Here is a 15087-nt window from a genome sequence, read left to right on the forward strand (position 1 = left end):
GTTGTTCCAGTGATATAGGCATACATTGACAAAGAATCCAAGGTCATTTCAGGAAAACATAAGAGAAACCATGAACTGTTTTTAGAGTCTGTTAGTGAAAAACGTCAAAAGCAGAACAGAAATTTTGGTAATGAGAATCTGAAAACCAGTTGGACTTCTGGAACTAAGAACTGGCATTTTTCCTTGCTCAGTCACTGTTGTAGAAAACTCTGTACCCAGCAACCTAGTTGTTGCTGTAGAAAGCAACAGGGACTACTTGTGGAGGTGAAGGCATATCATGGCATATGCATTCACTGGCATGTCTAATTCATCTTTTTGCAGATATCGATGAATGTTCAATGAATGGGCTGCTGTGTGATAATGGTCTCTGTCGAAACACCCCTGGAAGTTACAGCTGCACTTGTCCAAAGGGCTATGTGTTCAGCACTGGGACGGACACATGTGAAGGTGAAAAAATTCCAAGTTGTGTTAATTTCATTGCTTATTATATAACATTAAACAATCACAAAGATTAAGAGTGGTGATGAATACAAGAGGAAAAGATGGAAATATTGTATAAATCATTGCATTCCTCTTGTAATTTCGCTGCAGAATGGCAGTTCTTACAATTGAATTTTTTTCTAAGTAATCAGTTCATATTTATATGAAAATATTTTCGTTTCCTGAGGAAAGGATTTTTAAGCTGGAATAAAGGAGAATATATGCCTGGTCTTGATCATGTAGCAAGGACACCTAGTTTATCATTTAGGGAAATGCACCTGTTTTGATTACAGAGTCTGTTCTTTCTTTTCTCCCTTCAATCTGTGGCAGCAGTTAATTCTTGATCAAATTCTGCTATTTTGATGCTTTATGTGATGTTTGAATTCCAGGATATGAATTATTATTGCCTGGTAATACTAGAATTGTCCTATATTTTTACAGTATAATCAAAATTGCTTTCTGATATTACTAATGAACACAGATGTTAGAGCAATGAAAGTGTTACATAGCAGAAACAGGATTTACAGTGCTTGATCTGCTAAGTAATCTCAATTCCTAGTTGACGTGGTTCAAGCCCAGCCGGCAACCTGGAACCACACAGCTGCTTGCTCACTCCCCCCTCCTCCCATTGCTCCCTCTGCTGCCGGAGGGATGGGGAGGAGAATCGGAGGAATGTAACTCCCACAGGTTGAGCTAACACCACTCCAGTAACTAAGGTATAATACAAACCACTACTGCTACCAATAATAATGATAAGGGAAATAACAAGGGGAGAGGACACAACCGCTCACCACCCGCCGACCGATACCCAGCCGCACCTGAGCAGTGATCTGGGCCTTCCGGGTAACTCCCCCCAGTTTATGTACTGGGCATGATGTGCTGTGGTATGGAATAGCCCGTTGTCCAGTTGTGGTCAGGTGTCCTGTCTCTGCTTCCTCCCGGCTTCCCCTCCTCCCTGGCAGAGCTTGAGACTGAGAAAGTCCTTGGTCAGAGTAAACGTTACTGAGCAACAACTAAAAACATCGGTGTTATCAGCGTTGTTCCCAGGCTGAAAGTCAAAACCACAGCACTGCACCAGCTACTAAGAAGGAGAAAAAATGACTGCTGTAGGTGAACCCAGGACACTAGTATGAATTCAGAATGTTCAGGTGAAATTTATTCTTCAGGGTCTGTCTATATGTTTACTTTCTGTACACTGTAAGATTTCTAGCTGTGAAAATAGCTTACCATGTGTCCTTTAATATGCATGTTTATTAAGGAATCTTCTAGAAAGAAAAAAAAATAGAATAATATAGTAAAGGGAGGTGTTCATTATGAAGATGAGCAAGCCATCAAATTCAGAGCATAACACTGGCCAAAACGTAGATAATGAGTTGCCAAAATGCGAACAAACTAGTCAAAATTATTGAAATAAAACATATATAGAATTTAAAATATGAAATGTAAATTTGTTTTTTGATACCATCAGTAATAGTCATACTAGTGGTTTCCTGATTACATTGAACCACCACAGAGCCACCACAGCCTTAGGAAAAAAGTGATCTTTCCTGTCTTCTGGGCATCCTTATCGTCATTGCAATGTGTTTTCTCTTGTGCTAGAAGTAGTTTGGGGATCAGGACACAGTTAACCAAGTCTGGGAGTCCCTTATCTTATGTGAGTGGGGTGTTAAGTGGAGAAGAGCATGAGGGAAAGTTATTCTTGAGTGGAAATGATTTACAAATTCATTTGAATTAGTAGTTCGTCGAGGAAAGGGTGACTTCTTTAGATAGCATTGCTAGCTGATATTGACTGCAAAACCATACTATTTAAAAAAAATAAAATTACAGTTAAGATAAAGTAGAACTTAGAGGAATCTACTATGAAGATCTGAAGAGAAGATATTAGCAGTAATTCAAATGGCAGGCATGTCTCCTCTTAATGGCACCTTAGTGCATTTTTCTAAGAAATACGACCACTTCTAGTTTTTGTCTAAGGAAGCTAGGTGCATTCTCCAAATTATGAATCAATTCTAAACCAGAATGATTTATTTAAACTAGCACATACAGTGCCTTTGACAGTTAGCTAGGAACTGAGGTATTTCACACCTCGAACCAACCTGAGCATGAGGTTGAAAATGCACATGCACCTTTTTTAAACAGATTGTTACCTAAATTAAAATCTGTTCTGCTGTGAAAGAATAGTTACTAAGATGATCATTCAAGCTCATTAAGTAAGGCTGTTTGGGTTTCTATTTGGTGGGTTTGGTGAGGGTTTTACTGTCATTTTCTTTAGTAATAATTTTTTTTTAGATATCCATTAAAGAACATACATGTGTACATTTGCAATATTTGTACCTTGGCTCCTGCAAAGACTAATGAAAGGGTATTGTTTGATATTCCAAAAGATTCTATAAAAGAACAGATCTGTCCCTGTCTCATCTCTCTTCATGGTGGTCGTCAGGTTAAGCTTGTTAGTCAAAAGGAAGGTATTTTGCCATCTTCATAGAATAACAGTGCCTGTGCTTCTTTTGGCCGTATTTCAAAATCCTGTATGTCTGCTGAACTCTGAGCAATGAGGTTGGGATTGAACATGAATGTGGCAGTAACATTTAAAATAATAAAGCTTTTTATTAAAGGAAGAAAAAAAATCCTGTTTTCTCATTTGGGGAAAAAAAACCCCAACAACTGATCATTAACTAAAACTTCAGATTTGTAAGAGTATTTCCTTTCTGAACTTAAGTGTAATCATCCTAAAATGCTTCTCCTTTTTTATGGTCTTTTTTTCAATATTATTATCTACATTAACTTCCATACAAAGGTCATGAAGGATCTGTCACCTTCATCTAGAATCTCATGGGTAGATCAGTGTTTAAATTTAGCTGATCAGGTGAAAAAGCTTATCAGAAGGGGGTTGACATAAAACTGTATATAAAACCTATTAAGGGTATTACTTTTTTGTTTTTAATATTGAGTGGGTTGGCAGTAGAGGAATAAATTCATCTCTTTCTGTTGAAATTCTGTTTTTAAAGAAACACTGTGTAATTCAGTTTGGAATTGCAAGTTCACTATTTGTTAGAATCTTCTGTAGACAGAACCTCTGCACTGTGCTCTGAAAATGCTCTGATGCCTATCACTCACAATATTTTCAATTAATACAATTCTCATCAGTGACTGAAGAACCAATAAAACCTTTCACTTTTTTTCATTTATAGTTCAGCTGAAATTTTTTATCAGTTTGTTGTGAGGAGTGGGGGAGTTTTTGAGGCTGCAGAGTCTGCAAAAGTTGAAATTTTTCAACAAGCTCTGTGGTTTAGATTGTGTTTCCAGTGACATAACTAGTTAAATATAAACCAGATGTGCTTTGAAGTTCATTTTCAAGAATGTACAGTGGACTGTTTCAGTTTTTTTCTCTGACATTTACAATGTATTCTCACTTCACTTAAGAAAAATAATGTTTTTTAAAAAAACCCTGATATTTTCGTACATAATGGCTTTTATTTTAAAATATAAAACAAAATATAAATCAATTTGGTTTCTTGCCCACTTTTTTTAAAAATTACAAGAAGGTGTATGTAACAATTTCTGAAGTTTGTTTACATTGTGCAAATGATACTTTTTTGTCTGATTCAGCAGAGCACTACTGCTGAATTGCATTCATGCTTTAATTTTTTTTCCTGAATGATGGTTTTTGGGAGTAGTCAGTGCAGTATTATAAACCTGTTAATGCCCAGAAGCGTTGGGTTTGGTTTTTGTTTTGTTTGTTTGTTTTTCTTTTTTTAACCAGCAGAGTGCTGAAGGATGTCAAATGCAGAAACTAACAAACTGTTCTTTTGGGGGTTAGAGGCCTAGAGCATATTCACAAGATTGTTTTAGAAACAACCAGAAGTTAATGTCTCCAGATAGGTGTACCCTAATCCTCAGTGAAAGCTGTTCTCCCTCTTTCTACTCCATAGAGAAAAAAGAGGATGAATATTCCTTCACCTGCATCAGGGCAAAGTGGAGTGAGGAGGAGTCTGGTTCCATGACACATCTTCCCTCACCCCTGTTTTTGGTGTCCAGCTTCTGCTGTTCTCATCCACAAATATGGAAAGTTAACTGTCTGTGGAATCAATGAGGGGCAGGCACTGCACTTGAGAAGGGTGGAAAGACTGAGACTGGAAGAAAAAGAAGGAATGGTGAAAGGGGAATGTCCCCTGCAAATAGCAGCAGCCTGGCAGACTGAATCAGTTGTTTTGCCAGGGAACATGTTTGATGTAAACCCAAGTGAGGATTTAGACTAGGTCATCTGACTTTGGTGTGGAATGGACAGTCTTTTAAAAATTCAGTCAATATTTTTGTTCATTTCCAAGAAAATGTTGATCTGGGTATTTATAAATACACAGATCTTTTTCTTTAGAAACCTGCTGCTTCTCTATACTGTTAGAGCTTGAAATTTCTTGAGTAGTTTCTGTGTCGGGACGGTGCCTCTTTACTCTGAAAACGTGCTCAGATGTGGCCAACTTGTAAGTCTCATTTTGCATGTACTCAGTGTCCAAAAGCCCCAAATATTCTGTGGCACAGATAATGTCTGGTCCCTCATGGGAACTACTCTGAATCTTAGCCAAGAGCAGGGAAGAACACTTACAACTAACTGGACTGAGAACCACATATGCTTAAAAGCAAAGACATAAAAATGCAGATACTCATCTAAGATCCTTATGACCCACAACAGAGCAAGTGTACAACATTATTTTCAAAAAATAGTCTCTCGAGTCCCCAACAATTGAGGTCTAGGGACTTGTGACACCAGAAGTACAATCTTCACCTTATACAGACCTTGATGACTTTATTTCCCATGGGCTTGTCCAGGGTGCCATTGATTAATGCAAGCTTTCAGCATCCTAGGGCAAGGATTTCCAATTTCTCTACCTGCTGTGTAAAGAACCATTACTTCAGTTGTTTGGCTACCAGTCCTTTGGTTTTTGCCTCTGCCATGGAGAAGCTATGCATAGCTCAATTTTAGTTCATTTGTCCTGTCTTTTAAATTTTTATCTCTCTTTTTTGAAGCAAGCCAAACTGCTGAAAGCAAGATGGCAAATAGAAAGGAAGAAAAAGTGTGTCTTTCTCCAAGAGCATTTCTGTATGGATAATTACTTGACATACAGTGCATATTTAAGATCACTTCTTTGTCTCAGTATGATCTGTTTCTAATTGTGGGAACCAGTATCTGGTTTCTCTGCAAAAGCATCAGACTACTCTTCACTACCAGATATTACTGGCTGGGGAGAGAGGAGGAGGCAAAGGAGGCAGGGAGCATGCCTTAAGTATTAAAACCTGAGGTAATAAAGTGTGAAATGTATTTACAGGCTGGAGAAGGGATGCAGGTAAGCATTGGCAAGCCCTCCAGACTGCCAGCTCAGATACAGAGGGACTTAGAGCTTGCTCTTTCAGAAGTAACTGGCTTTCTAGATCTACTTGATTACCTCTGTACTGCACTTTCCAGCACATCAATCAGTACATAAGTAGTGCCAGACCAGCCTAGCCCTCCCTGCTTATACACAGTGCTGTACTCTCCATAGTTAGCTTGCTCAGGACCCAGTCTGAGACAAAATACGACCAACTGTGTCTAAGCAGGATGTTGTCAGAGTAACGTGGAAGCTCTGCCTAATGCCCTGTGGGACTACCAGCCTGTAGCAGGATGGGCTTACCAGTTTGGTTGCTGCCAATGCAGCTGGCAGCACAGCCAGCTTTTGAAGCTGTGTGGATGTGCTCACATAGCACACTGTTGATGCAGTAGAGTCTCCTAGATATCTCTGCATCTGTGTAGTATTAATGCGTAAACCGGGTAATTCGCAAGTTTAAGAGTAGAGTGCACAAACATAAAGCTCTGTCATTATTCAAAAATTTGCTGGCATCCAAGTACCGTTTGATCTCTGTAGGTAATTGTAGGTAATTGTATAAAGGGACTGTGAAAATTGCCTTTTAAATTAAGTGTTTGCTTTTGGCATGAGAGAGGAATCAGTTTCCTCAATGTACTGATTCCTGGGCATTTTCCATCTCTTTTTTTTTTTTTTCTTTCTTTTTTTTTTTTCCTAATAATATATACATAATTTGGTGGGTATTTTAAACACATATTCCTCACTATGACCCCAGAAGATTATGAAAGAATAAATCTCTAGTGAAATTAGACTTAATGCATCATAACATACCAAATGATGCCTTTTTCGTGACTTCTAAAAAAAAAAGAACATGGTTTTTGTTTGTCTTGAAAATGGTCTCTTGATGCTATTAGTGTTTCCAGTGCTTAACTAGATCTTGCATTAATTTAAAAATTAATTTATACCAGGCTACTTTAGTCTTTGGATATGACATTATTCCTCAAGCACTACTAGCAAACATAATCAAGGACTAAACGGTTTTATTTCTGGCATACCAAAGGAAATGTCTGGTGGGATTACAATATATGGCTTAATTCAGGACCTAAATCCAAAAATGAAATTGATTGAGTTGAGGAAGAAATGGTGGATATCCATCTGCAATTGTTCTTTGAAAGGATTTGCTAATATTGTTTTATAACTGATTTCACTTACCAAAAAATAATCAGCAAATAGTGCAATCCGCAGGAGTCCTATTCTTACAAGTGAACACGATTAAAAAACTCACAGGGGTAATAAATAGAAGTAGTTAGGGACTCAAGGGAAGTACCATTTACAGTATTCCAGTTTCAACTCCTATTTGTTGAACTCTTTCCAAAACATAAGAATCACAGCCAGCATTGTTATATTTTGCTTCTAACAGGGCTTTCTTAATTCTTCCAAAGCCTCATGGAGCCGTAAATGACAGAAACAATAAGGTCTTTGTTTGTACACTGCATGCTGTGGCTGGAAATGCAGTGCATTCTATGAAGCAAGAATTTTGTTTTCTCACAGGACAGTTACAGTTGATGCTGGAAAACTTTATAGTCCAAGTTGTTGGAAACTACTATCTTTATAGACAAGAACCATTTAATTAACGTTTTCAAAATATGTGCTTCTATACATGTGCCTGTTGTTGCATCTTTTGAATGTCATGCTGATAGGGTGAAGGGGGACAAATATACCAGGCACTCTTGGCAAAACATCATCCACAGAAGCATTTATACTGTATAAAATTTTCCAGAAGCACACTGTAGTTTTAAGTGTCTTTTGTTTCTGGATTATAGATATAGATGAATGTGAAAGCAGTCCGTGTGTAAATGGTGCCTGCCGGAACAACCTTGGATCTTTCAGTTGTGAATGTTCATCTGGCAGCAAGTTGGACCCTACAGGACTGATATGTATTGGTGGGTATTTTCTCCTGTTATTTTCCCTTTTCCTTACCAACTTGGAAAGCATTATTCATATTGATTAAGCAAGAAAAATAATGTATTTGAGTAATTTCCCACAACAGGAGACAGTATGTCTCTGTAGGTAAGACCAAACAAACACATATTAATTTGATTGCTTCAATAGCAGCAGGAGCAAACTGAGTGGAACATAATTCATGAGAATGTCAAAACTACACTGAAAGTGGCGAAATGCAGGTATTGATTGGTGGGAGAGAGTGGGGATGTCGTTATTAATAGAAATTATCTTGGAGAATGAGAATATGGGTAAAGCTGTTAGTCTGGTAGTAGAGAAACTGTAGAGCAAAAATGCCCATCGAGTTCTTTAGCCACTTTTAAATCTGAGACAAGAAAACAAGAAAAACTGAAGGAACATCTATTCAAATAATGGTAGGAAATCACATGGCTTCTAGGGTTCAGGACGTTCTTCATAAACTGTGAAGACTGATTTTCCTAGCTATAATGAAATGCGAGTGGCTTTCATTATAGCACAATCTCATACTGAACCTCTTTTGTAGGAAGCTGGTAAAGGTGAGTAAGACAGTTCTGAATTTGTCAGGATCCCTGCACCTGAAGCAGACACGAGTTGAGACACGTCTTGGTTTCTTATACACACACACACAAAATATGTATATGTACATATTTAAAAATAAATAATGTTGGCATCCTTTGAGGATTCTGTTGCATTGAAAAAAAGCAGAGCACTGCACAGATTCTATTGGAGCAAGCAGCAACAGTTGTCTGCAAGATGTCATTGGCAGTATCTTTGGAAGCCGTTCATTAATGTTTTTTTTAACTTGCATTTCCAAGAAAACTCAAAGAATTGGAGACATCTGTACTTCTCAGGTGATCACAAGCTGCCATTGTTTCATCTTATTTGTGTAACATAATTGAAGTCATTTTAGTATATATGGGATAAAGTGGATTGGAGTGTGATAAATAACTGAATGATGCTAATTTTAAATGTTCCTTTTATTTTAAGATGGATTTGTCTGGTGTTCTTGATTCAACGTTCTTGCCTTGCCAAGATTTTCTTAAGATAGGAAATTAAATGCAAAGACTCAAGTTTCCATTTAAGGATGGAGTCTGTCTATGCCTTAATATGTTTTTTAAGTGAATGTTAACTTCTGTGCCTAAGCCTTCTCTTAGATTTCCCTGTAGCATCACTGGCCAGTGAAGTTCAGTATTGTTTTTCTTCTTTTTTTTGCATTGTGTTAATTTCTTGATATGACCATGCTAATCTATGTTTTTTCGTACTGCGTATTTTCAGTCTTGTGTTCTCACATCCAAAGATGCTGCAAGTTCATTAAGAGCCTTATTATAACAATATTATGGGTTTACTTTGCAAACAGTTTCCACTGGTATGTTAAGAGTGCAAGTTCCCACTTGGCCTGAATATTAGTGATATGTAAACACAAAAAAAATGCCTGAACAGTCAAATATAAAGTGAATCATAGAAGCCAGCTATGTACTGTGAGCCTAATCATTAATTTTTCAGATTGACCAAAATAGTCTCAGAAAAAAATTTCGGTACTAGAGGTGAGTATATGTTAGGACAGAAGGGTCAGAAGTACAGCTAATGCGAGACATACAGATTCACAGTGTTAGAGCCCAGTTGTGTGTTATATTATCTTGGCAAAATTTCCATTGGAATTGGTAGTGATTAGAGAAGGCCAGACTGGGTTATTGAAAAGCGAGTAAGGGGTTGGAATTTTTAAGTAGTTTACTGTGTGAAAAACTTTCAAATGCTCTCGTATGCCATTTTAAATCTCTACAGTAGAGCAAGTTGGTTTTTCCCATTACCACTGCAGTGAAAGATTTGTATCTTGGAGGTATTTACTCTGATTTTTTTAGTGGCTTGCTCCCTGTAAATCATTCCGGTAGTATCAGATAAGAAAAGCATGTGCCAAAACATAAATGGATGGCTAAAATAGTGATGTCGTTTGGGAATGTGTTGTGTTCTGCATAAGAATGATCAAAGGTACTGTCAGGTTCTGGGCCCCTCCTTTGGTTTTTCTTTAGTTTCAAATTTGCTCTCATGTCAGAACCAGAATCAGTCCTACATTATGTGAGTTTTCCTTTCTTTCTTTCTTTTATGATTAAAGTTATTGATCTTAAAAACAGCACAAAATTTTTAAGTAAAAGCACATTACACCAATGTTAGAATAAGAAAGGATTAATATACCATCACTGTTAATTTTATTTTTACAATTTATTGCTCCAGTGTATTTGTTGCTACTTGGTCTTATTGCTGATTTTCACTGTCTTGTCAACTGAGGTCATGTACAGCATGTTAGACTGATCTTGTATGGAAAAGCTGTATGGCTGTTGCATGTTCTTTAGTAAGTTTGTGGACAGAAGGCTTCAGTCTGTCAGTCTGTCAGTTCCTCAGGTTCCCATGCTCAGTCTGCTCAGCCTCAGGGCTGAAGAACCAGGTGGCTTAAGCCACTTGCATCCATATTACCTGTACAAATTCAGCATAGATGTGAGCCATTTGTCTCTTTCTGTGAACTTTCTTGGGCAGGGAAAAAGCGACTTGCTCAAATTACAGTAAGAATTCAAGGCACAACATTTGTACTCGATATTTCAGCTGAAACCTCCAGCAAATGAGGGTTGATAGTTCAGCAGCATCCAGCAAAAATATTGACATATTTTGCATTTACTTTGCTTGCACACTGACAGTGTTTGCAAAGTTGAGTCTGCACTCTCAGAGGATAAAAGTGGAATTGTTTTTGAAGTATATCTGTTACTGGTAAAAGTGTTGCATTGTTATTTTGGGAATTGCTTATACAACAACAATGCTGCCATTTGTGCTTTCTGAAGTATGCATTTAATACATGCTTTTTATGCATGTTTTAGTCAAGATTTGTGCCATCTGCCTGTAGTATGCCTATATTCTTCTTCAAGTCAGAATCAAAGAGATGCAAGCCACAGAAAGAATGCTTTGATGCTTTATAATAACTTTTTCACCAAAGCAAAAGTTACAGTGACTGCCCATTGTAGATTTCAACTGGACGAAAGAGATTATGTAAAATAAATGAAATTAATTCAGCCTGAAGAAGATAAGACAAGCATCTTGGCAGGATAATGTAGATGCAGCTGGTATGAGAAAAGTCACCTGCTAATATGTATAATTTAAATACTTTTTGAGATATTATTTTGATTTTTCCATCCTTTAAAGCTGGCTACTAAAAAAGAAATAATATTGAGCTCAAGAAATTTCTAGTGAATAAAGCAACGGAAGCATTTACATTTTCATAAAATAGAGACATCAATATATGGGCAGCAAGTTGGATATGGTGTAAAAATGCAGATAAAGAACCTATATTTCCTCTCCCCAAGTTGCTCCCTCAATTTGGGACATGTGGTGCCTGTCCCATGACTGGCTAAGAGCTGACCCAGCTAATGACTGTGCAGGTTTATTATGTTAACCCAAGTCTTGACTGTTAACAAAAGGCTGATCAATGTGTGGAAAAGATGCCTTTTCCACTCTTCTACACCACTCGTTAGTTTGTCTGCTTTTTTAAGGTTGGTGTTCTGCCTCATGAGTTTGGGACCAATGTTAACGTAGGTAATACGACTGGTTTAGACTGTTAATGAATTATGTTGCCCAGTTTCTAGGGCTGATTCCAGTCACATTCTTGGGCCAGTTTTTTTCCTCTTCCTTTAGCCAAAGAAGGGTTGTGCTCTCTGTGGTCTACAAAATTTATCGCATAAAAATTCTGTAGGAAAGTTCAAGTTGTTTAAAAACATAGCTGGAATGATCGTATCTTAAGCACATTGCTGCTAAAAATTAGGTATTAGTAATACTCATCAACAGCACCTAATAGATGGTCTGACTTTTTGTACGTATAACATATGTAACTCTTAAAGCCAAGTCCTATTCCTCTTTCATTAGTCATCTCATTAATTCATCTGGGCCACTTGCTTAGCTTTGTACTCTGAGTATGCACATGTATCACATGTATTAAAACTCTACCCACGCACACCTCCCAATATGGTTTAGATCTTTACAGATTGCTTTTCCTAACTGATCACAAAGGTTGTTGTCTGCTTATACCATTTAAGTGTGACATTGTAGAAGTACTGAACAAAAGTGCTATAAGTACAAATTCTAAAGTATGTAACTGATTTAGGATCTAACTGCCATTTTAGAAAACAGCTTGGGTACCAAAAGCATAGATATAAAGACTTGAAGATTTAGGTACGTAAAAGAGAATTTCAGAAGATTTCAGGCAGCAGAGACAACACTTCTGGCTGAAATTCTCCCCTCTGCTCAGTGGCTGTCTAGCCTGGACAACAGTCAGGAGGTGCTGTTTGATGTTTCTGGGCACTTACTGGAATGGGTTTGCCCATTCCCAGCCTGGTAACTCAATTTGTGATTCAGGAGCAGGATGTGTTGGGGCTGAGCTCTCAAGAGCAGAGGGTAGAGTATAACCTAACAGGCATGTTCAAAGCATAGCTAATGCACCAGCAAAAGCAGACCCCTCAAAGAATACAGCACACCCTTATCTCCCACATTTTTATCTTTATTTCCTTCCTGACAACTATGACGGTTCACTGAGTGGGAGAGAGGCAAGAGCACCTGGATTTCATAAGCCAGTGGTCTAGACAGTCATCTGGAACGCGGATTCTGAGGTTGTGATCTCTGCTTTTGTTGTGACTTGTTCATTTTAGGCTGATCTGTCACTTGATAAAAGAGATAAATAAATCCACTGTAGTATCTGGAGGACCTCTGCTAGCTGTGGGACCTGAACTATAAAATGATTCAGTGTTCTCTGTTGCTCACTTTTAGTGATACTGCTGTCCCTTTCCACCACTTCTAAACTAAAATATGTACAAAATTACTCTAGTGGAAGGTTTTCTTTTAAAAGAAAGCCTGCACTCTCTTGGTACTCTCGTCTAACTGGTGGCATGAACATGGCATGCCAGCTTTTTTTCTGTAATGATTCCCTATTGTTTTCTATTCTGCTGCAGATAGCCTGAAGGGGACTTGCTGGCTTAACATCCAAGACAGTCGCTGTGAAGTCAACATCAATGGTGCTACACTGAAATCTGAGTGTTGTGCTACTTTAGGTGCAGCTTGGGGCAGCCCATGTGAGCGATGTGAATTAGGTATGCTCTCATATCCTACATCTGTTGGACTCGATCTTAAAGGCGTTTTCCTTTCCCAGATCTTTTTTGTGATCTTTTGGGAGAACAGAGAAGGTCCACTAGATAGATTCTCATGATTTTCTGTGTAGAAAACAGACAGACAACACAAAAAACCTATGAAATTAAGTTGTCTTATTTAGTGTTATTTGTAATCTCCACCATCAAAGATCATTCTAATAACTTAGGACATTCTAATAATGTGTGGATAAATCTTTCAATAATTGCATATGTTTCATCTCCACAGGGACTGTGCATTGGGCTAGGGAAGTAAGGACTACAGTAATAAAAGTGAAATATCTGAATAAAGTCTTGTGGGTTTTTATGTTGTGGATGGTTAACACTTTTTTCCAGCTGTTTTCAAATACATGGATTATGTACAATTACTGATTGCAGAATAGAAATGCTGTTAGGTTATAGGGCTAAGTCTAGAAGTTGGAAGCAGGAAATGCTTTATTTTGTGGAAAAAATACTGTGCCGCATTCTCCCCATATGATTTGAATAATGCCACTTGCAGCTCAACTAGTGTCAGGACATTTTAGCCTTTCATTTTTAATTAGTACAGTAGCTGTGGGCACATGTATCCCATCTAACAAGCACGATGTAAACAACATCCAACAGAACTCTTAACTGTGCAGTGCAGCATTAAGCAAAGATACTACTTTGGACTCCAGGAAGCAGCATGGTCAGGTTAGACTGGTGGAACTGATCAGTCACTGATAAATCTAGATAGCTAATTAGCTCATTCTGGGTAGATGTGACCATGTAGTTTCCTATTCTCTAAATTTCAGCAAGCTTTCATATCACTATATCATGCAACATTTTACATCCTAAAATAATGTCATTGGACAGATCCTTTAGTAAGCTGCAGTGGTAAAAAAGCCCTTTGTGATAACTGGCATCACTAAAGCTTTAAATCTTCAGGCAAGTTCACAGGAAATTTACCTTTCAGCTACATCTGAGTGCAGAGGTTGATATGAGTAGATTCGTAACTACCTCTTCACCTGAGCATTCTTATCTCTGTTAAGGAAAGCACATGACAAAGTAATTGTCTAAGGTTTAATTTGCTTAATTATTCACTTGTTTTAAGCAACGTAAATGACTCACTACTTTTCTTAATTTAGGCTACAGCACTCACCACCATATATAGTCAAATTATTAGAGAAATCAGAAGATATATTTATTTTGAAATTATTTACTCCTATGTTTCTGTCATTCTAATCAGTGATATATCTTTCTGGCTTGATTCCAGACACAGCTTGCTCAAGAGGATTTGCCAGAGTGAAGGGTGTTACCTGTGAAGGTGAAGTTTTGCTTCTTACTGAAGATGTCACTTTTTTTTTTTCCTTTAAAAAATGAGATAAAAGGGGATTTATTATGTTGGTTTTGTTAGGCATAATCATATTGACCTTAGATGACTGTCTTCAAGTTACTGACTGTGGAGAAGTGTTATGTTACACTGTTTGTTGAAGAATATAAAAACAATACGGAGAATGGAAATGCTTCTTCAAAATACGTTTAATCCCTTTAATTTTTCCTTTTTCTAAAACCATATCCATCATCTTGTCTAAGAGAAGTGAATGTGGGATCTTAGTGCCCTATGATTGAAGATGTTGAAAGAGTCCCTTGAGATTGAGCCAAATGCTTGTTCAGAACAGTGTTCAGACCTAATACACTATGCATGAAAGCTTCTTGCTTTCTTTCATGTAGCTTAAATTCCCAATAAAGCTGTAGCTGTCTCCTTTGTATAACTCAACTCTTTGTTTCCTGAACAGATGTAAATGAATGTGATGTTTTCCCTGGGATTTGTCCCAATGGGCGGTGCATAAACAGTAGAGGCTCCTTTCACTGTGAGTGCCCTGAAGGACTGACACTGGATGGAACAGGGCGAGTCTGTTTAGGTAAGACCACGCTCAACTGTGCTAGCTTTCTAGCTGTGTCCAACAGCTGTCCAAAATTACTCTCAAAGGAGTGTGAAAGGATTTCTTAATTCCTCAGAAAGCAGTTTGTTAAGCATATGTTTCAGTTTAGGCTTGCTCAAACATCAAAAGCCTGTGCCAGTTGATCCCTTGGGGGAATATGAATGTTTGTGATAAAGACTTGTTTTGCCATCCAGAGGGACCTGGACACGCTTG

At 37.7% G+C, this 15087-nt stretch overlaps 1 protein-coding gene across 1 annotated transcript in view; it reads left to right on the forward strand.

Moving 5' to 3' along the window:
• The window catches only part of LOC104413817 (fibrillin-2-like), a gene marked incomplete at both ends in the record, with an annotated part of 42511 nt that extends 27658 nt beyond the window's left edge, over nt 1-14853 (forward strand). The window contains 4 exons of the mRNA XM_010024920.1: nt 322-447; nt 7640-7759; nt 12779-12916; nt 14728-14853. Coding sequence (XP_010023222.1) covers nt 322-447; nt 7640-7759; nt 12779-12916; nt 14728-14853 — 510 coding nt within the window. The remainder of the gene's footprint in view (nt 1-321; nt 448-7639; nt 7760-12778; nt 12917-14727) is intronic.
• Between the last annotated feature and the right edge of the window lie 234 nt (nt 14854-15087).

The sequence above is a fragment of the Nestor notabilis genome, unplaced genomic scaffold (genome assembly GCF_000696875.1).
Source record: "Nestor notabilis isolate BGI_N333 unplaced genomic scaffold, ASM69687v1 scaffold14002, whole genome shotgun sequence".
Lineage (NCBI taxonomy): Eukaryota > Metazoa > Chordata > Aves > Psittaciformes > Psittacidae > Nestor > Nestor notabilis.